General features: G+C 43.4%; 1 protein-coding gene and 1 long non-coding RNA gene across 2 annotated transcripts in view; one reads left to right on the top strand and one right to left on the bottom strand.

Moving 5' to 3' along the window:
• Positions 1 to 19,077, top strand: part of LOC132456430 (uncharacterized) — a 70,372-nt gene extending 51,295 nt beyond the window's left edge. The window contains exon 2 of the long non-coding RNA XR_009525476.1: positions 18,585 to 19,077. This is a non-coding gene — a long non-coding RNA (uncharacterized LOC132456430). The remainder of the gene's footprint in view (positions 1 to 18,584) is intronic.
• On the bottom strand, positions 11,799 to 22,647 carry orc4 (origin recognition complex, subunit 4). The gene is made up of 14 exons (XM_060050778.1): positions 22,436 to 22,647; positions 21,485 to 21,553; positions 21,098 to 21,174; positions 20,427 to 20,517; positions 20,115 to 20,190; positions 19,511 to 19,596; positions 18,407 to 18,455; positions 17,751 to 17,902; positions 15,361 to 15,537; positions 14,861 to 14,947; positions 14,118 to 14,226; positions 13,450 to 13,545; positions 13,058 to 13,125; positions 11,799 to 12,738 (listed from the first exon to the last, which is right to left on the bottom strand). The coding sequence occupies exons 2-14, from the start codon at positions 21,539 to 21,541 to the stop codon at positions 12,547 to 12,549; spliced, it is 1,317 nt and encodes a 438-aa protein (XP_059906761.1). The 5' UTR covers positions 21,542 to 21,553; positions 22,436 to 22,647; the 3' UTR covers positions 11,799 to 12,546.
• Positions 22,648 to 23,970: the final 1,323 nt, after the last annotated feature.

The raw sequence follows: 23,970 nt of genomic DNA, 5'->3' as shown, positions 1-23,970 counted from the left end.
ACTTGTATCTTCAAGAATATCTAAACAGAATTTCGATATCATTTAAAATTTCTTCAGAATCACAGTTTTAGTTTCATACCGCTTCGTTTTCAGCTGTTTTCATTGAAGACGTCAGCCCATTCTGATACACCTACTTCTAGACATCGTAACTCATTCCTTTTTCAACCGTTTACCATCGTTCAAACCATTAAACAAATCTACACACTTGTATCTTCAATACTATCGAAACGGAATTTTGATAGCATTTATACTTTTTTCAGAATCACAGTTTTAGTTTCTTACCGGCATCGTTTTCAGTTGCTTATAATAATTTAGGTCACCATAGCAACGCCGGTAAACAAACCCCGCCGATTAGTCTAATCTCTGGACTGAAAATGCAGATCTGATTCGACTGGCAGTTTACACAGATTAAGATGTTCAAATGTATTTAAAAAAGGTTAAGCTAAAACATGCTTAGATAAAGTTGTTAAATTGTGTTAAGAAATGTGTTTAAAAACGCACAAAGATGTTGTAATGATTAAAAAATATGTTTCAAATGTTTAAAAAATATGTTTCAAATGTTTTAAAATTATGATCAGAGATGTTTAAAATGTGTAAAATAATTAAAATAGCTTTCAAAACACAGGTATTTAGAAAAAAAAATTGGGGCGGGGGGGGGGGCTCAGCTGACATTTTTTCGCTGATGATACCTTTCATCTCCATCTCAGACAGTACTTCTCTCAGGTGGTGGTAATGAGCAGGAGGGACTCTACGGTAGGGCAGTCGGAAGGGACGGTCGTCAGAAAGGTGGATACGGTGGACGAAGTCTTTTGCCTCCCCACAGTCTAGCTTGCCCTTGGAAAAGACATCCTGAAATTTTAACAACAGCTCAGCCAGCTCCTTCTTCCAATCAGCAGACACTTCACAGCCACCAATGTCTATGTCTGCTAACCCATGATCCTTCAGCAGCTGCACAGGATCAAGCATGGACTTCGAAGGAGTAGGAGAACCAGAAACATCAGACTGTGTCTCGCACAGACCTTGAGTGATGGGCAGGTCCTCAACAGCCAGACAGGGAGAGATGTCGGCCAGCTTGGCATTGCGGCGGAGCGTCACAGGGCTGTGTGTGGGGTTCAGGACCTTGACAGGAATCCAACGATCCCCCCACATGGGTGTCACGAGACACCCCACCAGAATATTCTTTGGGGTTGACCGCGCCGAGGTGGGCTCCACGATCACAGTGCTCCCTGGGGACACAGGAGCGTTGCTCGGCAACTTCCCCCAGACCACATATTCCTGCTGAGGAAGGAGAGTGACGGCCTGCCTCAGCCTCACTGTGCCTATCTTACTCGGCAGCTCAGGGCCCGACCACCGTGAAACGCAGCTCAGGAGCTGGAGGAATTGCTCACACTCTGGGTCACTGCTACTGGAGGAGATGAGCTCCCAGTACCTCTCAGTGGACTTCATCTCCTGTATGATAGGTCTGATTACATTGCTCCCAAGTATGAACTCATCTCTCTGTCCAGGAACAACGAATGTCGGCACAATGAACTTAAATCCATAGACATCAACATCCAGATCGTAGATACACTTTGGCCTTGTAGTGAGGCCACCACAACCAATCAGCACCACATTACCAGGCACAGGATGAGGACAAGGGAGAACACCGGCAGCTCTCAATTTGGATTCTGCCTCCTCATTAAGCGTGCATGACATGCTGCCCGAATCTAACATTCCTTTCAATATAGACTGGCCACCGACTGACACTGGAGCATAAAACAACTCACTAGCTCTGTCCACTCTCTGCGACCCCACCATTATGACCGTCTTGTCTTCAGAAAGCTGGCTGCAACTATTTACATAGACAGATTGCAAATCTCGTTCTCCAATGAGGGTTACTCCATCACTGCCCACGCTATCCCTCTCTCTACGTGGGCTGGCTAGTTTAAAGGTGCGCTGGAAGGACGGCTTGTCGACACAGCTGGAGATTGGGAGGCATTGGGGCATTCATGCCTGAAGTGACCCGGTCTGAAGCAGTTGAGACACAGCCTATGAAACCTGCAGTGCGCATTGGTTGTGTGATCCCCAGAGCTACATACTCTACAGAGAACTCTGCTGATTCTGTGGCCGGGCGTTCTGACGAGGACCCCTCTGACCAGTGGCAAGAGAAGCAGTACACATAGAGAGGACTCTGTCAAACATAGCGACCACCTGCTGAGGACCAAGCTCAACACCAGAGGAACTGGCAGTGACGGGAACAGGGAAAGTAGCTGGAGCAGGATAGAGGGGGGACACAGGAGGGGCCTGGGGCGGGTTCATTATCATGTGGGCTGACTGAGGCTTTCAATGGGCAGAGACAGGAGCGATAGAGACAGGATGAGGCAGTGATTGGTGTATCACCGAAGGGGCCTGATGTGGTTCACTATGCTGGGGACGATGAGAAGACACAGCCACAGGACTCTGGCTGCACACCGACACATTCACTGCATTTTGGGCATGAGCTGTATTTCTTCTCAGACTCGTCATGTGATCATCCAGTCTCTCCTGAACCTCCGCTGCGGTCCACAGTTCAGGGGACTTCAACTTAAACGACATGGCGAGACCGGGGTCAGAGCAGTGGGTAATGAACATCATGACCACCTCAGTACTAGGGTCCTCAACGCCCTTTCCACGCCTACGGAGGCACTCATCAGCGACATCAACAGCCTTGTTAAGGCGGATCCAGTAATCCATCATGTCCTCACCAGCCCTCGGGGCAGTGCTGTAAAAGTCTTTCATAGGGAGGCTTGAGAACGTAAGCTCACTGAAGTTGCGCTTTAGAATGTCAAATACAGCTGTCGGGAATTCACTAGAATCTAACTCAGGGTGGCTGCGAAGAGATACCTTCACCACGTCTCTCGCTTTACCAGTCAGTCTCGCCATAATCAAATCAACCACCTCAGTGCGCGTATTGCACTTCATCCTACCCAGATAACACTTCATCATGTCTTCCCATTCATGAATGGAGAATGTATCCGTGTGGTCACCCCTGAAGTATGGTGGAGCTCTAGGGTCTGACTGAACAATCACCTTCAGCTGTGATGGATCAGTAATGCCAAGGGATTGGTGGCCCGGGGACTGGGGCAGAGTACTACTGGGCTGGTGCATGGTGTTGAGGCTGGCTATAATGCTATCGCCTATCTGTTTGGCCAAATCCGCTACTAGGCCACCCAATGACTCTACGGTAACAACCTGGGTAGGCTGAGGGGCTATGGGTGCCATGGGTGTAGAGCTGGCGGCGGGACCTACTGGTAAACTAAACTCTGACTGGTCAACAGAGTACTCCTGATTACCAGGGGCTACCGGCCTACCCCTCCCAAACCCAAATGGAGTGACCCTCTGGCCCCTCCCCAACCCAAAAGTGACGTTACGCCCAACAGGGCCCTGACCAGCCAAAATATCTGCACTGAAAGAATCCCCACTGGACATTTTACAAAACGAGATATTTGACCCTCTGACAAAAATAAATAAATAAATAAAATAAATCTAACAGAAAATAATAGTCTTGGTGACTAAAACAACTGCACAAAACACATAACAAAATAAAAATAAAAACCTCTACAATCAATACCCTTCCCCAATACACACAGTAAGAGAGACTAAACACGATAATACACTTCCAAAGAATAACCCCAATGTAAAACAGAAGACAGAAAAATATATATATATATAAAAAAAACATATATATAATTATTTATTTCTTACGCACCCAACTATAGCAAAATAGCGCAGTATTTTCTTCCCCTTTAAGCACTCTTAACGACTACCGTGTACCTCACGCGCACTCAGCGCTTATAATACCAGGGGCAGGGGCAGGGCCGACAGCGGCGAACACGGCGAGGAGACGATGGAGATAGGGCCGAGCAGCAGAGCAGGGCAGGCAGCGGCGGGCGCACCCCGACGACCAGGCAGGCGATGATGGTCGGCGATCCGACGGGTCAAACGGCACCAAGTGTGACCGGTTCGTTCTGCGTTGTGTTTCTTTCTATTTAATGAATGACGTGACCCACGATGTGTCTGGACTCGGGCACTCCGACGTCCATTTATTCGATCTGAATACACACATAAACAAATAGCTTCCTTAGCCCTTGTGCCCTTACTCCAACTCTCTTCCCAAGGGTATCGCGACAAAGGGCCAACTACATACAATATTACAACAGAAATGATTGAAATAAAAGGAAGTTATTACAGTTGTTGTTCAGCCTCTAGAACAAATGTATTTTTCTATGGCAGGGTTGACGTGTGTGTGGGCGGTTTCTGCCAGCACGTCCCCCCCCCCCCTCTTCACGCTGCTGTTGGCCGGCTGCCGTTTTGCCCACTGTTTATATAGCCAACACATCCATTCTACTCTGCATCTCCTGCTGTGCTGTACCTGCCACCGAGTATGGTGATTGCTGCCTCATCCTCAGTCTCATTGTCTTAAGTTATTCATTTAACCGACTTCTAACTGATCTTATTGATGATATTATTTGTGTTTTGTGGGTTGCTTTGCATGTTTGTTTTGGTTTGATTCGTTTTCTTGGTTATTTTGGTTTGGTTTAAATGCTTTACTTATTCATTTGGATTTATCAGTTTGGATAAATCTCCTTTACTTTTGATTTAAACTCCATTTAGTTATTTGTTCTTCCCTTTTTGTGTATTTTGTGTGTGTGTGTGTGTGTGTGTGTTCGCTTTAGTGTGTTTGTGTGAACATATTTTATTGAGAAGTCATGTTTAAAGATTATATATATTAATTAAAAGGAATTGAATTTGTATGCTGACCCAGTCTCAAGCTTTCATTAGTGAACGAACTTGTGTGCATTAACTTAAGTTAATCTAACTCTCCAGGTGAAATTCCTGGGGTGGCGTTGTTGGCAACTTGTCACTAGTTCTTTAACCGAACTTTATCTCATTGTTTCCCCGACCGCCGAATGCCACAATAGGTTTGCAGAGAACTATATACAATAGAACTATATACAATATGCACACTTGAAAGGGGTGGGGTGGGGGTTGTGAGGGCCGCTGAAACCCCAGCATTTAGTGTGGTCGCAGATTTCGACGGTCTGCTGTCATGAATTGACCCATCGGGGATTGCGACCTGCTGCATGTGGACTCTGTGATGATCGCAGACATGAATAATTGTGGGCACATACAGATATGAGGACGACAAATGACCTGAAAACATTTGGTTGGGGTTTGACTCATTTTCCCCGCATTTGTGTGGTCGCAGTTTGACGGTCTGCTGTCATGAATTGTGACCCATCGGGGATTGCGACCTGCTGCTTGTGGACTCTGTGATGATCGCAGTCGCAGACATGAATAATTGTGGGCACATACAGATATGAGGACGACAAATTACCTGAAAACATTTGGTTGGGGTTTGACTAATTTTCCCCGCATTTGTGTGGTCGCAGATTTCGACGGTCTGCTGTCATGAATTGTGACCCATCGGGGATTGCGACCTGCTGCTTGTGGACTCTGTGATGATCGCAGACATGAATAATTGTGTGCACATACAGATATGAGGACGACAAATGACCTGAAAACATTTTGTTGGGGTTTGACTCATTTTCCCCGCATTTGTGTGGTCGCAGATTTCGACGGTCTGCTGTCATGAATTGTGACCCATCGGGGATTGCGACCTGCTGCTTGTGGACCCTGTGATGATCGCAGACATGGATAATTGTGTGCACATACAGACGTCGCATTTCAACATAAAATAGCGTGTTAGCACACATACACGCACGCACGCACGCACACGCACACGCACGCACACACACACACACACACACACACACACACACACACACACACACACACACACACACACACACACACAATGCATTTCGCTGCTAAAACAACAACTTGGGCTGCTTCTAGGATATTTTGGGTGGATTTTGAACGGTATGTGGGCAGGACGTTTTTTGCAGGCAGGACCTGGCAACCCTGCGCTGTTGCCCGAGGTGCAGAAATGCTCCGGAACAGATCTGGATCCACCATGGCCAAAATAGTTGTCATGAATAGCATGAATAGATTCATGCATTATCAATCAACTTGAACATGTGTTTTTACATTATAGAGTGGTGGCGGGATGACGCATGGGATGACGTATGTTTCCCTTGACAAAAAGCCAACGGGTTTTTCCATTGGATTTTGGATTATTGCAGAAAAATTAGCATCTTTGAAGCACCTCCACAAAAACTGAAAATAAATAAATAAATAAAAATAACTGCTCCAAAGAACGAAATGTAGGCCTAAACCAATGCATTCTGAATGGGAGTGTTTCTCCGATTTTTCCATGCTACACAGAACGAAATGTAAACCCATGCAAATAGAGACTTCATGGTCATAATAATTTAAATATCATTATTCTCCTCAGTGTGTAGGGTGGTATTCTATTTTTTTCAACGGGCTGCATCCAGTCACTTGACCGCAGGGACGCAGGAAGTGGGGTGCTCCGGGTGCTGCAGCACTCCCCTAGTGGACAACAGACGCAACTACAACACTTGAACTCAGGCAATGCCGCGTTTTTTTTATTTTTCTTCTCCGTCATTCGATTACATACAGCACCCAGCGCCGCCGCTCTTATAACGTGCGCATCACGCTGCGCGTTATAGGAGCGTTTATTATCCCTCCCCGTCAACAATCGTTTGCACCCCCCCCCCCCCCCGCTCAACAATTCAGTAGTCAGCACCCCCCCTTCATATGACTTCCTGCGTCCCTGACCGTCATGGTTGCTATGGTGGTTGGTGCTCGGAATGGGTACATTCATTTCGTTACACCGGGCAATGCTTTCTTTCTTGAAAGCGTCTTACTGACTGTAGCGTCTTATGGGGAAAGAACGGTGATTGACCGTACTAAACACCTTATCCATTCTATGGGTCTGTGAAATGCAAATGAAATCAAATGTAGCCTATTTATTAAGCACATTTTATGTTTTTGTTGTAATGCCCACCGTTTTTATTTGTAGCTATGCCCACCGTTATTATTGTTTTTTACTGCCGTTTATGAAATAAATATGAACTAATGCCACAATTATTCATGTCTGCGATCATCACAGAGTCCACAAGCAACGCAGTTCGCAATCAACGATGCCACAATCAATCTAGCGCACCGTCGAATTCTGCGCCCACACTGTAAATGCAGGAAAAATGAGGCAAACCCCAACCAAATGTTTTCAGGTCATTTGTCGTCCTCATATCTGTATGTGAACACAATTATTCATGTCTGCGATCATCACAGAGTCCACAAGCAGCAGGTCGCAATCCCCGATGGGTCACAATTCATGACAGCAGACCGTCGAAATCTGCGACCACACTGTAAATGCGGGGAAAATGAGTCAAACCCCAACCAAATGTTTTCAGGTCATTTGTCGTCCTCATATCTGTATGTGTGCACAATTATTCATGTCTGCGATCATCACAGAGTCCACAAGCAGCAGGTCGCAATCCACGATGGGTCACTTAACCTACCTGCTTCATCATGTAAACAAGTATGACGTTGGATGTGTCTGATTGGATCCAATTTGAATTCCGTGAATCTAAACAGATTGACAACCGTTATCAGAAAGTTAACCACCACAACGTAGACTTTATTAGCAGCAGTTTCAAGACAAGTTTCAACACTTTATGAGCAGCAGTTTCACACTGAAGGCATGATGCCACCATAGGTTTGCAGAGAACTATACAATATGCACACTGAAGGCATGATGCCACCATAGGTTTGCAGAGAACTATATACAATACAACTATATACAATATGCACACTTGAAAGGGGTGGGGTGGTGGTGGGGGTTGTGAGGGCCGCTGAAACCCCAGCGTGGTCGCAGATTTTGACGGTCTGCTGTCATGAATTGTGACCCATCGGGGATTGCGACCTGCTGCTTGTGGACTCTGTGATGATCGCAGACATGAATAATTGTGTGCACATACAGATATGAGGACGACAAATGACCTGAAAACATTTGGTTGGGGTTTGACTCATTTTCCCCGCATTTACAGTGTGGTCGCAGATTTCGACGGTCTGCTGTCATGAATTGTGACCCATCGGGGATTGCGACCTGCTGCTTGTGGACTCTGTGATGATCGCAGACATGAATAATTGTGTGCACATACAGATATGAGGACGACAAATGACCTGAAAACATTTGGTTGGGGTTTGCCTCATTTTTCCTGCATTTACAGTGTGGGCGCAGAATTCGACGGTGCGCTAGATTGATTGTTGCATCGTTGATTGCGAACTGCGTTGCTTGTGGACTCTGTGATGATCGCAGACATGAATAATTGTGGCATTAGTTCATATTTATTTCATAAACGGCAGTAAAAAAAATAAAATAACGATGGGCATAGCTACAAATAAAAACGGTGGGAATTAGCCTACAACAAAAACATAAAATGTGCTTAATAAATAGGCTACATTTGATTTCATTTGCATTTCACAGACCCATAGAATGGATAAGGTGTTTAGTACGGTCAATCACCGTTCTTTCCCCATAAGACGCTACAGTCAGTAAGACGCTTTCAAGAAAGAAAGCATTGCCCGGTGTCACAAAACGAATGTACCCATTCCGAGCACCAACCACCATAGCAACCATGACGGTCAAGTGACTGGATGCAGCCCCGTTGAAAAAAATAGAATACCACCCTACACACTGAGGAGAATAATGATATTTAAATTATTATGACCATGAAGTCTCTATTTGCATGGATTTACATTTCGTTCTGTGTAGCATGGAAAAATCTGAGAAACACTCCCATTCAGAATGCATTGGTTTACATTTCGTTCTTTGGAGCACAGTTATTTTTATTTATTTTTCAGTTTTTGTGGAGGTGCTTCAAAGATGCTAATTTTCCTGCAATAATCCAAAATCCAAGGGAAAAACCCGTTGGCTTTTTGTCAAGGGAAACCCAGGTCGACGCTCACTTCCGGGTTGGCCAACATAGTCATCCCGCCACCACTCTATAATGTAAAAACACATGTTCAAGTTGAATGATAATGCATGAATCTATTCATGCTATTCATGACAATTATTTTGGCCATGGTGGATCCAGATCTGTTCTGGAGCATTTCTGCACCTCGGGCAACAGCGCAGGGTTGCCAGGTCCTGCCTGCAAAAAACGTCCTGCCCACATACCGTTCAAAATCCACCCAAAATGTCCTAGAAGCAGCCCAAGTTGTTGTTTTAGCAGCGAAATGCATTGTGTGTGTGTGTGTGTGTGTGTGTGTGTGTGTGTGTGTGTGTGTGTGTGTGTGTGTGTGTGTGTGTGTGTGTGTGTGTGTGTGCGTGTGTGTGTATGTGTGCTAACACGCTATTTTATGTTGAAATGCGACGTAATCCAGTGTTCACGAAAACGTACACTGTCAACGTATGCTTTTGGCGACTGGGTTCAATGGGTCCGACTGCGTCCTGCGTCCTCCTGCAAGACACGCCCCTCGTGTGAAATACACGCCCCTCGTGTGAAATACACGCCTATACAACCATAGACATCTTATAGATAGACGGAGCATTGGCTGCTGGGACCAGGCCCCCAGGATAGGGGCTTACTTCCGCAATCCACCAGTGCTCAGAGGCCAAGCCTGGTATTGCAGCTGTTTAAGATGGCAGTGGACGGGGGTCCGTCATTTCATGTGGCCCAGAAGTAGATATCGCCGTCCACTCCAATACAAGTGGGGAACAGGATTGTGTCTCCGCAAAAAATGTCTGGATATCAATCAAAGGCTCATAATTATAATTCTACCCTGTTCTAAAAAAATGTAAGTTTTTTCTTTTCAAAACGCCTCCTCAAGCGTTTTATTAGCAGTCTATGTTTGGTGGGCAGCTGAAAGGAGCCGTACTGAAACAAACGGCTCCTTGCTATGGACCTATTTTGAAGTGCACTGCTCCATTAACTTCCGAATTAAATTAAATTCAGAATTAACTTCCATTAACTCCATTAACTTCCATAGTCTGAGATTTGTCCTTTTACTTAACATGAATGGCGTTGAACACGGATATATAACACACATATCATTGAAATAGCTGTAACAGGCACGGACTTATTGATTACCTGAATGATTATGGGAGACCTACGTAATTTTCATAATATTGTTAATTGTCAAAAATTAACATTTCAGTTGCGTTGGTAGGTATTACATTTTCATTTGCTTGTTTAGCTATGTATGACAGGGTTATGGTTAGCTATGTATGACAGTTGACAATGTTGGTGTATTACAATTCATTATTTGGGTAGGCTGCTCCAACTTCGTTGCTGGTCGATATGTAAACATTTACTTTTATATAAATTATTGATTGCATTTTTCGTCAATAGTTAGTTGGAAGGGATCTGTTTCTCAAGCAATAACATTGAACTGAATTTGTTAGGCCTACATACGTTTACTATCTTACTATGGTATTATATGGAGCAATCTTACATATTTATGAAGTTTCCAGATCAATAAAGTTCTATGTCTTTTTATTTGAACTGCCTGTATGTCCTCTTGATTATAGTATTACAGTGTCTACCTTGGTTATCAGCTATCATAGAATGGTGTCAATGTGGTATTGGCATTTATATTCCAAAATTTGAAAAAGGATATGGATATAGAGTGGGTGACTTTATCAGTATACTCAATCGAGATGGCCACAATAATAACCGCTCTTAGATGGGTTGTAGATACTAAGTTGGTGACAATGTGGTATTGGCATATATATTCCAGAATTTGAAAAAGGATATGGATATAGAGTGGGTGACTTTATCAGTATACTCAATCGAGATGGCCACAATAATAACCGCTCTTAGATGGGTTGTAGATACTAAGTTTTATAACAGATAATTCAATACGTGAAGATTTGGTGATAGAGGTAAAGCATCTTCTTTTAAATATTATAAGCCTTGGTTTAGTTATTCAGTTCTGTTGGATTCCAGCCCACCATGGAATATATGGCAATGAAATTGCTGATAAATTAGCTAAAAGATACTAACCTAATTAGAAGAATTTAACCTTAAGTATATATATATTTTATTTTTATTTATTCATTTCTTTTGTTAGTTTGTTTTATTTTGTTTATTTTGTTTCGTTAGTTTTTTTATTTTTTTGAATTTATTTTTATGATTTAAAGTATCATTTGCCAACGTCCTTGTCACAAACTCCTGTGTAGTAGTCCAGTAGGTGGCGGTATATGGGGAAAAACTATGATCCCCCACTAAACTAGAAGAAGAAGAAGATCTCTGCATCCGGTACGTCACGGACTAGGTCACGTGTCTTGGCCACATAACGCGGAAGCAAATCGCTCCTGTATGATGCCCTGCGCCACTGAGCAGTTTCCATAGGAATGAATGGGCGGCCATTTTCGGTCTGTGGTCCATCCTTTAATATGTCCATGAACCGGACCGACCGTAATTATAGTAATTAATTATAGTAATAACCCAAACCCTAACCGTAACCCTAACCATAACCTGCCGTGAAAATAGACTAATGCAGTATTTTTACGGCGCGCCACAGCCACTGCCTATAATCAACCATAGGCCTATCAGCCATATCGTTTGAAAGTTTTTCCAAAAGAGCAGGCCGACCTCAAAAATCCAGTGACAACGATATTTAAGAAGGTTTAGCAAACGGAAATTAAACATTTAAATGTGTAAAAAACCAGTCTGAGGATTTGAATGTGAAAACACATTACTGGCTTTGTGGGATCATATTCAAGTTTGCGTCGTTTCCAGTTTTAGTGCTCCCCCTGGTTGTCAGAGTTGGTCTTTGAAACACACGCACAAGCTCAGAGAAATAAAGCCCCCCGATATGATGGAACCCACCAGTCCAGTAACTAAAGCACTAGAATCAGCTTTATTTAAATGAGAGGACATTGGTTTGGACACACATTCAACATTCCTTGTTTGGACAGGTTTTGGTCTTTATTCAACTTAATAAAACCCTTAATGTCAGATGCACTCTGCACAGAAATGACACGTAGGCCTATAAGATAAGCAAATGGCGTCACTGTGTAAGAAATGAGTACACAAATGAGTTGCTGCTTTTGAGCAAATCTCGGTTGAAATACATTGATCCTATTCTTCCCCTTGGAGGAGGAGGAGGAGGGGGGAGGGAGGAGGAATGAAAGAAAAAATGAAGATAGCTGGTATCAACTAGTAACAGCATCATTACAATTTAACTCCTATCAAGTCACCCACTAGATGGCGATATTCTGGGACACTCACAGTGTACAATAGACACAAGCTCTTTTATGCATTTATTTGGAAAAGTAGTAAAAAAAAACTAAATTTTTCTGCTAAATAGTTACAACCCACAATGTATTCCATGGACCGGTGTCACAATAACCCCACAAAAGACCTACTCTGAAGGTGTACCAACCAACAGCCTGATCAGTAACTCATCTCACCAGCTTTACTCCTGGTTTTCCTTGGTAGAAACGTTCTGCGTGCTGGTACAATTGTCTCAGTGATTGGCTGAGGTGACGCACCGTCACACAAAGAGCCAAACCGCCTCCAGAATAAACTCTCCTAGGAAGGCCTAGGTGCAGTACTCTCCTCTCCTCTCTCCCCCCCTCCTCCGGTCCTAGCCGAAGGCGGAGGCGGCCCACTGCTTGACATCGGTGGGGCACTGGGGGTACTTCTGCAGCGCCTCCATGATCTGGCTGTGGTCCAGCATGAGCCTCACCAGTTGGTACTCTCGCTGGGCCCGCGCCGCCGCCGCCGCCGCCGCGTCCACGGGACGCACCACCTCCAGCTGCTGCAGGTGCTCGAAGGCCTGGGGCAGGGGTCAGGGAATGTTACTGGTTTGGGGATTGAACCAGGACCCTTTTTAGAACGTATGTTTCATAAAGATGCGTTTAACCTACGCATTTGTTCAACGAATTGACAATTTTTTACGCTTTCATCTGCGAGAGGAAATGCAGTAATAGTGAATCGATGGCGTCAAACTATAATATTATTTCCAATAGCATTCTTTCGATTCTCAAAATAGGCCACAATGTCCTACAAATATGTGATTACCATCAATCAGAAATATATTGGGAAAATAGAAGTATTATGAGCAAAATATTTTAAAGGTTTTCACAAGCACTGACCTTCATGACTACAGGCAGCTCAAAGTTGTACAGGGAATTAGACTTCCTCTGCAGAAACCTCTTAAACTCTGAGGAGAGAAAACAAACGTCAAACGCACGTGTGAGTCAGCCGTTCGTATCGGACACGACTCAATCCCAATGCACGCACACACACACACACACACACACACACACACACACACACACACAGTCTTCTGGTGTGTACAGAACGACTTCAATCTGCTGTTTCGTCAACTTCCGCGAGGCAGTCGACCGTTATTTATTTATTTGATTTATTAATTCACTGGTCAACTTAAATAACCTACATGAATAAGAACACCTATATTAATCAATTCTAGTATAATAATTAGCAAGGCTCCAGGATGTGGTCCTGCTGATGTGGTGCTGCGTACCGTTGTAGACCATCTGGAGGTTGAAGGGTTCCCCGTCATAGATGTCATTCAGGTGCTTCATGGCGATGACCAAACACAGCTCCAAGATGGAGAGGCCTGGAGACAGACGACCCAGAAGGCCGTTCATCAGTCGTTAAAAAAAATGAAAGATATATCTGAAACATATCATTTTCTACATGTTTAGCCATTAGCTAAGCATTCATTTAAATGTGCCGTGCTTTGATGATTGACTCCCTAAGGGAGGTCCTCGATGTTGCTACCAGGTTCTGAGGCCCTGGGCCTTCTCAGAAGTAGACTTGTTGATGGAATTAAACCAACTAAGTGGCATATACTTTTGGCAACGCCTTTTTTTTAGAAATAGTTATTAATTAATCCCTCAAATAAGAACAAATTCATCCAATTTTTTTGGACTCAAAAGATTCAAAATCTTTTTTTCATATCTACCCCGCCTAGGCAGTATGCTTTATATTGAACACTTTTATAACCCATACAGACACAGAAAACCGATATGGAGGCAAACAATGCATTTGCCTTGGGCCCACACTAACTGGTAAAAAAATGAAAAGACAATCTAATATTTGATCAAAGCCGTCTTGGGAGCATGCATTTCTTGACGCCTTTCTATCCATGTGTGTGTTACGATCCTGTCGCCGGGTGTTATTGGTTACCGTGGAGAACGTTGGTCATGGCGTCGGCAGAGAGAAGCCTACTAGCGTCCAGGAGGTCAGCCGGCTTGATGGTGGGGTTGTTCACACTCACACGACATAGGCTCGCCATCTAGAGGCAGAGTGGAGTAGTGAGCAAAAATAGAATACAATAAATATTTGTGTGTGTGTGTGTGTGTGTGTGTGTGTGTGTGTGTGTGTGTGTGTGTGTGTGTGTGTGTGTGTGTGTGTGTGTGTGTGTGTGTGTGTGTGTGTGTGTGTGTGTGTGTAATGTAGACATTTGTTTCTTCATTATTCTGTGTTATTGATATTTATTTTTTTACAACTGTTATGTAATGATTAGGAAACACAAAAAAGTTTTTTTTTCTTCCATGCTGAGAATTTAGAGACGAAGAGAGGAAAGAGGTAGACAGCTAGATAGCAAAAGAGAAATAGAAAGAGACAGAGACAAAGAAATAGACAGACAGACAAGCACAGCTTAAAGCGGCAGTTCACCTATTAACACAGTAGGAAGTTAATTTTGTAGTCAACATACTACTAATAATGCACCTATTATAATAAGTGGATAATTACAATAAGGTAATAACGTATTATATCGTAAAGTTGTAATTAGTTTAAAAGCTCTTTCCCAATAACCCAGCGGGAGCCTGAATGTGTTAAATCCCTGAACTTCCCCTTTAAGACCATTTGCATCCTTTAAGTGAACACCACTTTCTGGATTTCAGATGAAAGCGCTGTGTTCGTACCAGGAGCCGATGCAGGGAGCGGAAGTCCTTGGTAGAGTTGAAGTGTCTCAGTAGAACCGCCTCCACGGACTTGTCCTCACACAAAGCCTACAAACCAAAGAAGACCTTTGGGTGAGTAAAGATGCACTCACTTAACAATCCTGCTTTTACTGAAGAACATCTATACATGCATTGGTGTCCCAACTCCAAATGGCAGGACTTTTACGTCGTTACAAAAAACTAAACCGTGCCCAGCTCCAACAGGTGCAAGAATCTCTCGCTAAGTGACTTTAAAACTAGTTTTTAATTTTTTTTATATTTTCTGCGTGCACGTCATCAATATATTTCGGAATTCTTTGAGTTCCTTCAACTTCTCTTCCCTCCTGTTATAAACCTTCCCTCCTGTTCTAAACCTTCTCACAAAACCCTTACAACTCTACAATCTATCGTTTGGCTCAAATTGTCTTGGCTCCGCGACGGAAACAGTCGCGGAGCGCTGTATGAAGAAGCGGGCAGGCGACCTTTAGGCTGGCGTTCCAGTCGTAGCAGAAGGTGGTGTCGGGGAAGGTGGTGTCAGGCAGGTGGAGCTGGGCCTGCACTGCCTGCAGGTACTGGCTGAAGCTCAGGCTGGGGAGCAGGTGGATCTGCCGGTGGGAGAAGCGAGACTTCACCCTCTTCTCCAGCAGCTCCAGCACATCCTTGAGGCCACGGAGGGAAAGGAGACTGATAAATTACTGAATGAATGGAAGATTGTTTTTCTGTCAAAAGACTTAAGGCTTACTTATGGTTGGACATCAACGCACCAATGACCACGCAGTTGCGTTGACGCAGTCATGAACCTGTTTTGGTTCTGTCTCTGGTTCTATGTCTGGTCAGCGGACCAATCACAGCCCTTGCTGCTGTCTCGCCTCGACTCAAGGTTAAAACTTTTGGGAGGCGGACTCAGGCCCTTGCGATGGACGCAAGTAGGGTCTGCAAGGATGTAATGGGTCCATAAACCCCTTTGCATTGCGTTGACGTCCAACCATAACCAAGCCTTTACGTTTAGGCCATTTAGCAGATGCTTTTATCGAAAGGGGCTTACAGTAAGTACATTTGTCAGAAGAAACAGAAACAATACATAAGTGCTGTAATGACTTGGAAGTAGGGATGGGCATAATTAATCGATGCTCGATAATTGATCGTTAAGAAATGCGTCGATCAATTTATATTGTTATCGATCAAAAGGACGTTGTGTTGCATACTGTGAGTCTTGAAGCATTTAATTGAATATAACCCTGCCGACTGGTGGAAAGTGAATGGAAGAAGGTTCCCCAGGCTGTCAAAGTTAGCGCGACAATATCTCTGCATCCCCGCAACTTCGGTCCCGTCAGAGCGGGTGTTTTCTGCTACTGACAGTTACAAGGCTGCGTTCGCGTCTGACCCCCGAGCATGTTAACATGCTTATATTCCTAAACAAAAATATGTAGGCTGGAGTTACTGTATGGACAGTAGGGACAGTCACCACCGTATGTGAGTCGCTCTTTTTTTTTTTCTTAATGTGTGTTGTCTCTCGCTCCGCTTTTCTTTCGGCTTGGTGCCTCTTGGAGTCGTTACATTTTGCCAAAACTGTGATATTTTAGCAACAAGTTCCGCCTTATATATGTTCAATAAGGTATTGCTTTTAGATAGACTAGTTCATGCAATTGTTTGTAAATGGGTGGCTCATCTTTTTGTTGCGAGCCTTTTCCGCGCGCCGGCTGCAGCCTTTAGGCATTATATGTCGGCCTTTTCCCCCCCTTTTTTTCAAAACAGTTATACAGTTTAATGCCCACTTTTAGCCTACTGCCTTTGTTTGATTATTTTTGTCCGATAAATTCGCTACTTATTGTAATTGGAATAGGGTACAGATTTAGTCTTGTTGAATCGTTTCCAAACCTTTAAGAGCGCGTGTAGGCGCATTGTTCGGACTTTACGAGCGCCGCATAGGCCTATAACCTATAATGCCTGTATTTATTATTTTAAAACTGTTAAACAGTTGTAGGTCTTCAAGTTAACTGTATTGTATTAATTTTGGCCCATACATTATTGTTGGAATAAAGATTTCATTGATAAAAACATTAGAAAAAAAACATAGAAAAAGTTAATGATTAATCGATAATTGATCGATAACTCTAGCGATGCTCGATCAAGAAAATTTCTTCAAATGCCCATCCCTACTTGGAAGATTATTCAAATTGTGATGTAGGTAGAACTTTTAAGAGCTTTTGATTGAGTATAATTTGTTACATTTGGCCGTTGGCCATCAGTCATCTATTACTGAGTGAAATGCTGTGAGGACGTCTCTTCCAGTTGCCCCCTGCCTCTGTATGAGACTATCACATTTTAGACCGCTCCCGGCCTATTTATGATTAATCAGGGCAACTCTTCCCCGATTGTTAGAGTAATCCATCTTGCCTGTCAATCACAGCTGTATTAGACGGTTGCATTTTATGATTATCACAAATATTACTTGTTCAAACAAACATGTTTCCCCTATCGATATCTTCCAAGTTGTAGCTTCTGCTACAACTTTTCTGCTGACTGTCTCCTAGCGCTTAGGTATTCCTCTGACATTTGGTAACAATTGCCAAGTCAAACATGTTTTCAGTCATTGTTAACTAATGTTTCAGTCACTGATTGATATTTCATTAGAATGTTCCCTTACATCTCATCGCCTGCGACAGACAACTGTTCAACTAAATCATGACAGTATATTTCGCTGTCGTCCTACCTGTCAAAACCACACACACACACACACACACACACACACACACACACACACACACACACACACACACACACACACACACACACACACACACACACACACACACACACACACACACACACACACACACACTCCTCCTCCTCCTCCACAATAAGAGCATACCAGTCTGCAGGTGAGCCCCACCACAGCCACGGGGGTCTGGGCGGACTGGGACACGTCCAGCAGGTTGTAGAGCAGTGTCTGGTTCTTGTGGTGGGCGAACAGGTCGAACTCATCCAGGATGAACAGCACCGGACGGCTGCTGCTGCGGTCCCCTGAGGTGAGGAGGTGGAGAGGGGGGGGGTTAACGGTGGTATGGTTACAGCAGGAAACCAGCAACAGAAAGAGAATCTCCTTCAGCCAATTCCCCTCTGTCCCAGTCTTAAACGAGGGGATTAGCTGTTGTAGGTTTGAAGTGTATTGAAGGAAAATAAGTTAGTTTCGACCTACAGGTTTTATTGCTAACACCAGTATTGTAGCTCTTACTTATCAGCTATTAAATTATTGCTGTTATTTTGTTCATTTTGGCCATTTAAAGCTGCTCCCCCGATTGGCAGACCGACCTATCGAACATAATACAACTATAAGAGGTCAAAAGCAGATCCACAAAGCCCCCTCAAATAAAATATGCAGGTTGATTCACAGGATATACCAACTCATTGGAAACTACCCTCTCACTCAATATGCCATTGTGTTCCTGTGTGGCAAAAAATTCTGTACTGGTGAATAGGGGCCAGGTGCTAAAAATGTTGTCACAATTATGTCACAAAGAAACATACCTTTCTTAAGGGCCTCTAGTAGAAACGCCAAATTTTCTGCAAAACTGCCCTGAAATCAAACAGGATAGAGAGCGACAAAGATTTTTTGTCAGAGAAATACTGACTTCTGACCAATCAGGGCATCTCTTCTGTGAAGAGAAGACAATTATATCTAATCTACAGTACCGTAGAGAAGCAGTCAGAAGTACCACTAACTTATGCCACTTTTCCACCGCACATGTAGCTCGACTCGACACGACACGACTCGACACGACTCGACACGGTAGCAGCGCGGGTCCTTTTCCACCGCAAATAGTACCTCCGGGACGTGGGCGGGGTCGGCTGCGCGAAAGGGCCGTGACGTATTTTTGTACGCGACGCAAACAACACCTACGTAACCCACACATGGACAGAACCCACATAACAACAATGGAGAACATCGATGCGATGGTATTCGTGTTCGTATTATTAGCTGGCATGTTGAAGAAGTGGAATATGTTGGCTGCGGCGCTGCTATGGCTGTTACCAGCATGGTTGCCATGTCGCTCTCGTGACTTCGTCACACTCTCTGGCCAATCAGTGGCCGGCCGTCTGCCGACGTCACCTTTTAGCATCGGCTCAGCCGCTTGGAACCTAGAGCGAGGCGGTACTAGAAAAAGCAGCCACTTCAGGTACCAGATACCATGTTTTCGCGGTGGAAACGCAAAAAAGGCGAGCTGAGTCGAGTCGAGTCGTGTCGCGCTGGTACCATGCAGTGGAAAAGCGGCATTAGATGAATTTTAAAGACAGAAAAGTCAAAAAGGTACCGCCAAATGATGTCTAATTGGGCCGCACACATCAGCATTGCTGAGCAGAGAAAGACAATCGGCACTGACTTTGTAGAGAATTCTCCTGAACGGTAGCTAAAAAACTAGTCCTGATTGGTTATTATTCGGCCGGTTGGTTTGAATATTTTTGACAGGCTACTACACAGTTATAAAGCACTCATTGACTTAGTATTTTTTGTAGAAAAATTGGCGGCACAGATAGCTTCTGGAATTGGACGAGTATTTGAATAATTTTTACTTGACTTGAACGTTGCCTACTGCTGCTTTGAGAGTGCTCAACAAGCACTGTGGTACCTACAAACACTTGGTCCCCAACTACGTTCTCCAGGCTCAACTGTCTCGTGATTTCCTTCAGTGCTATTCTGTCGTCTGTCTGCAAGAGACCTGCAAGGAAAGCAGGCTTTTAACGCTCAGGATTCAAAGAAATAAATCAAAACACAACAGAAGAGGTTCCAAATAACAGCATGGGTCCCAATATAAAGTTACATAAAGAAGGCAAAATAATACAGTGGTGTATAGTTTAAATTATACAAGCCTCTAGTTTTTCAGAAGCATCATTTTATTTGATGTAAAATAAAGTATGATAAAGTACAATAAATACATTTTCTGAAAATGTAAATAATATTAATAAATTTAAAAAAAAAAGGGGCATGTTTGTGATGACAGAGTTTGGATTGGGACCCCTGATGAGGATTGTTTTCTCAACATGGTCATCAGGATCATGATCATCACATTATACACAATACTGATTGTATATCATCAACAATGAGGAATCCAACGAGGGTCAGTGAGATGATAAAGAGGATGCCAATCAGAGGACACTCGGGGGGAGGGTTCAGAGCCCCCTTGCCTCTATGCCTTGTCTACGGCCCTGCTCATCAGAAGTGTGGAGGACTGCCTACCGTTGAGGTGAACCTGCAGGAGGGTCTTATCGACGTCCTCCTCAGCCAGAAGCTCGGCCAGCACACATCGGAGCAGCTACACAGGACAGGGATACATCAGAGCTTGAAGACAATGTGTCAACACCGCCATCTTGGCTGCTGGCAAGGCTCTAACTGATTGACTAGTGCGTTTGGAGACACGGACCACAATTAGCTTATTTTAAATGTGGTCTTATTCCCTGGCAGTTTGGTAAGATCTATTGGCCAAGCCATTGCTTTGGGCCACCGGATGTGAAGCTGTAATGTAACATAGGTTTACTGTCGTTTCATTACCAGGGTCTTCCCTGTTCCCCTTGGGCCAATGATGAGCACAGAGTTGCTCTCTCCATGCACAGCTGTTCGCTTCAGCAGCTCCATTAGGTGCCTGCAATGAAACAGATGGTTAAGACTACATTACACACCATGCAATTCTATCAATATGCACTTTACCTTGGTTAAAATGAGCTATATGCAACACATTTACTCGTCCTTAAGAGACTAAGGAAACATGCAAAGTCGAAATACTGGCTTCGCCGACAACAACACTACAGCCAGTTTGTTCACCTTTGAAACATCCGATCTGGGGCGTAAGGTTTGTTCTTGTTTTTGTCTGTGTGGTATGTTTCACTATTTCCCCTCTCCCTTAAAGGGGAATTATTATACCAGTAGGTGTGAGTGTGGTTAGCAGTTACAAGCCTATTGTGAAAATCGGCCTCTTCTGAAATCATAGGTGGGCGTGGGCACTTAGATGTGTGACTGATCGGTGGGCAACGTTTGCTACAGTCCACTGGGTAGGCTGGTAGAATCATCTATCCAGTGTAAATCTAGGTGGACACGTCCACTTTTGATGTCAAAAGAGGCCGATTTTCAAAACGACTTGTAACGGCTAAACACACTCACACCTGGTGGTATAATATGCTACCTTTAAGAAGCTAGTATTCGTTACCCATATAAATCCTGCCTACTTGTGTTGGGAATCGACTCCCTCTGGCCTCTGTGGCAGCTGCTGGTGGCAGAGTCGTTCTCTTAGCAGAGTCTGCACCTGTAGATGAATGAACAGTAGAACAGCATTAATACAGTCATATTACCCAACACTTAATCCTCTTAAACTAAGATTGTAGGTAACATTTGAATCAAATAAATATAACGTGAAAAGTAGTAGCCTACCTCTCTAAGAAATTACCAAAATGTGCGTGCAAGAATTTCATGAATAATCTATAAGACTATGCACATGTTTATCATGCTTTTAGTTTATCAAATCCTATATGAAGCACACGTAAAACAACCACATAGATGCATAGATGGAGCAGTAAACAAACATAACAAAATGTTATAAAATTAGAAAAACAAACCTGAGAAATGCATTCTTCTATTGGCATTGGAGAATCTTTGAGTTTCCGTTTACTCATGTTGACAGTAACCTATACAGGGCATGTGTCACATAGAATGATTAGTGAAGCAAATAAGATAACTAATGCACCAGCAACATACAAAATGTAGTACCAAATATACCTAATGTTCCACCAATAGACCTAATGTACTACCTGCAATATACCTAATGTAGTACCAATAGATCTATTGTACCACCAATAGACCTAATGTAGTACGAATAGATCGATTGTACCACCAATAGACCAGCAATAGGCCTAATGTAAAACCAATCGATCTATGTACCACCAATAAACCTAATCTAACACCAATAGACCTAATGTACCACCAATAGATCTATTGTACCACCAATAGCCCTAATGTAGTACCAATAGATATATTGTACCACCAATAGACCTAATGTACCAGTCCAGCAATAGCCCTAATGTGACACCAATATACCGAATGTACCACCAATAGATCTATAGCACTTATGTAGTACCAATAGATATATTGTACCACCAATATACCTAATGTACCAGTCCAGCAATAGGCCTAATGTGACACCAATAGACCTAATGTACCACCAATAGATCTATTGCACCACCAATAGCCCTTATGTAATACCAATAGATCTATTGTACCACCAACATACCTCATGTAGTGCACCACCAATAGATCTATTGTACCACCAATAAACCTAATGTAACACCAATAGACCCTTCTCACGGGGTCATCGGCGGAGGATAAACTCAGCTGTCACTCATGTGCTTGTGAGAAGGGTCCTGACAGGCCATGTTAACGTCACCGACAGACTTCAGTCTCAAACACATAGCATTTGAAGCCACTACTTCAAACGAATTGTATCCAACGTATAAGGCTATCAAATTAGACCAGTGTCCAATAAAACACAAATCGAACTGATGAGTACCGACCTGCACGACGCTGTAAACTTTGACGAGCGCTCTCAATCTTCGCGGGAATAACACAGCTACTTCCTGTTGCCAAAGTGACGACTTCCGGGCTGGGTCCCGAGCAAGCAGAGGAGTTTTGTTGAGATCGCGGACTGATCGCGAGCCCTCTGGGCAGGCTTCACGTGATGCGGGTACGAGCCATGGTTCCGAGATGGTTCCGAGCCCCCAGTGGTCGGACCTCGGACGTTCCTCCTCTGATCTCTCTCATGTCCCCCTCTGGGTGGAGGATCTATTGACCTCTCTCCTCAGCCTCCTCATATTATAGCATAGTAATAATTGTAAGAACGTATAATTGTGAGACTATATATTCTAAATTGAATCATGAATATATGCATATATTCATATATACTCTGACTACAAACCTCCATTACAGTAATTACTGTCACTTCAGTTCTGTAAATCAACAGTTCCAGTAAGGTGGGGATTTAACTGCAGCACACCTTGATAAGAGAAAACATGACCAAGACAGTAGGAAGGCTAACGATTACAAACCATTTTATTCAATGTCCCATATAGTAGAGCTTGAGCACAAGGTCAAGAATGTTACTTGATGCCGGTCCGTCATCTTGATGATAAAACAGTGTGTGTGTGTGTGTGTGTGTGTGTGTGTGACGTGTGTGTGTGTGTGTGTGTGTGTGTGTGTGACGTGTGTGTGTGTGTGTGTGTGTGTGTGTGTGTGTGTGTGTGTGTGTGTGTGTGTGTGTGTGTGTGTGTGTGTGTGTGTGTGTGACGTGTGTGTGTGTGTGTGTGTGTGTGTGTGTGTGTGTGTGTGTGTGTACGTGTGTGTGGAGATTATCCTGATTTTGATGTCCGAAATATTTGTCTATCTGGTTGTAGACTTACTTTGTTGCCTATTTCACGAATTATTTTTCTATTTGAGATCCGAAAATAGAAAATTTGCATATGTAAAAAATAGTCGACTGTGACAGACATGCTTCTAAAACAAAGCATCCTGGTTATCTTTAAAACATAGTTTGTAGGAAGAAATAAGTGGACGGATACCTCTTCCTTCATGGACCAGCTGTTTGTTATGCTTTCTTAACAATTTCATGACTGCAGTAATTTATCAACTTTCTATACAGCTGACCTATTATGTGGTATTCGTATTATTATTTAGTATAAGTATTATAAGTATCTCATGTTGAATGTGATTGAATCCTTAAATTATTGTGGCTAGATCATATTACTACACTCAACTCATAAGTGAGTGTTATTAATTATTCTTCTTCTTCATGTTTAACCTCTGTTTTCCTTTTATTCCTAGTCTGTTTTACATCGTTTTGAATGATGACTATATGCTCTGTAAGGTGACCTTGGGTGTCTTGAAAGGCGCCTCTAAATTAAATGTATTATTATTATTATTATTATTTATAAGATACATGAACATAATCAAAATACCAAACAGGTAACTTCATCGTGTGTGTGTGTGTGTGTGTGTGTGTGTGTGTGTGTGTGTGTGTGTGTGTGTGTGTGTGCGTGTGTGTGTGTGTGTGTGT

Source organism: Gadus macrocephalus, chromosome 4, assembly GCF_031168955.1.
Source record: "Gadus macrocephalus chromosome 4, ASM3116895v1".
NCBI classification, from domain to species: Eukaryota; Metazoa; Chordata; class Actinopteri; order Gadiformes; family Gadidae; genus Gadus; species Gadus macrocephalus.
Note: the sequence above shows the minus strand (reverse complement) of the source record. Positions and strands in the feature narration are given on the sequence as shown.

Excerpts from the sequence above, each read along its gene's own strand:
- orc4 (XM_060050778.1), bottom strand. The coding sequence starts at position 21,541 with ATGAGTAAACGGAAACTCAAAGATTCTCCAATGCCAATAGAAGAATGC. Across the intron at positions 21,175-21,484 it reads TAGAAGAATGCATTTCTCAG|GTGCAGACTCTGCTAAGAGA; the intron begins GTTTGTTTTTCT and ends ATTCATCTACAG. Across the intron at positions 14,227-14,860 it reads GCTCCCTGCATCGGCTCCTG|ATGGCGAGCCTATGTCGTGT; the intron begins GTACGAACACAG and ends CTCTGCCTCTAG.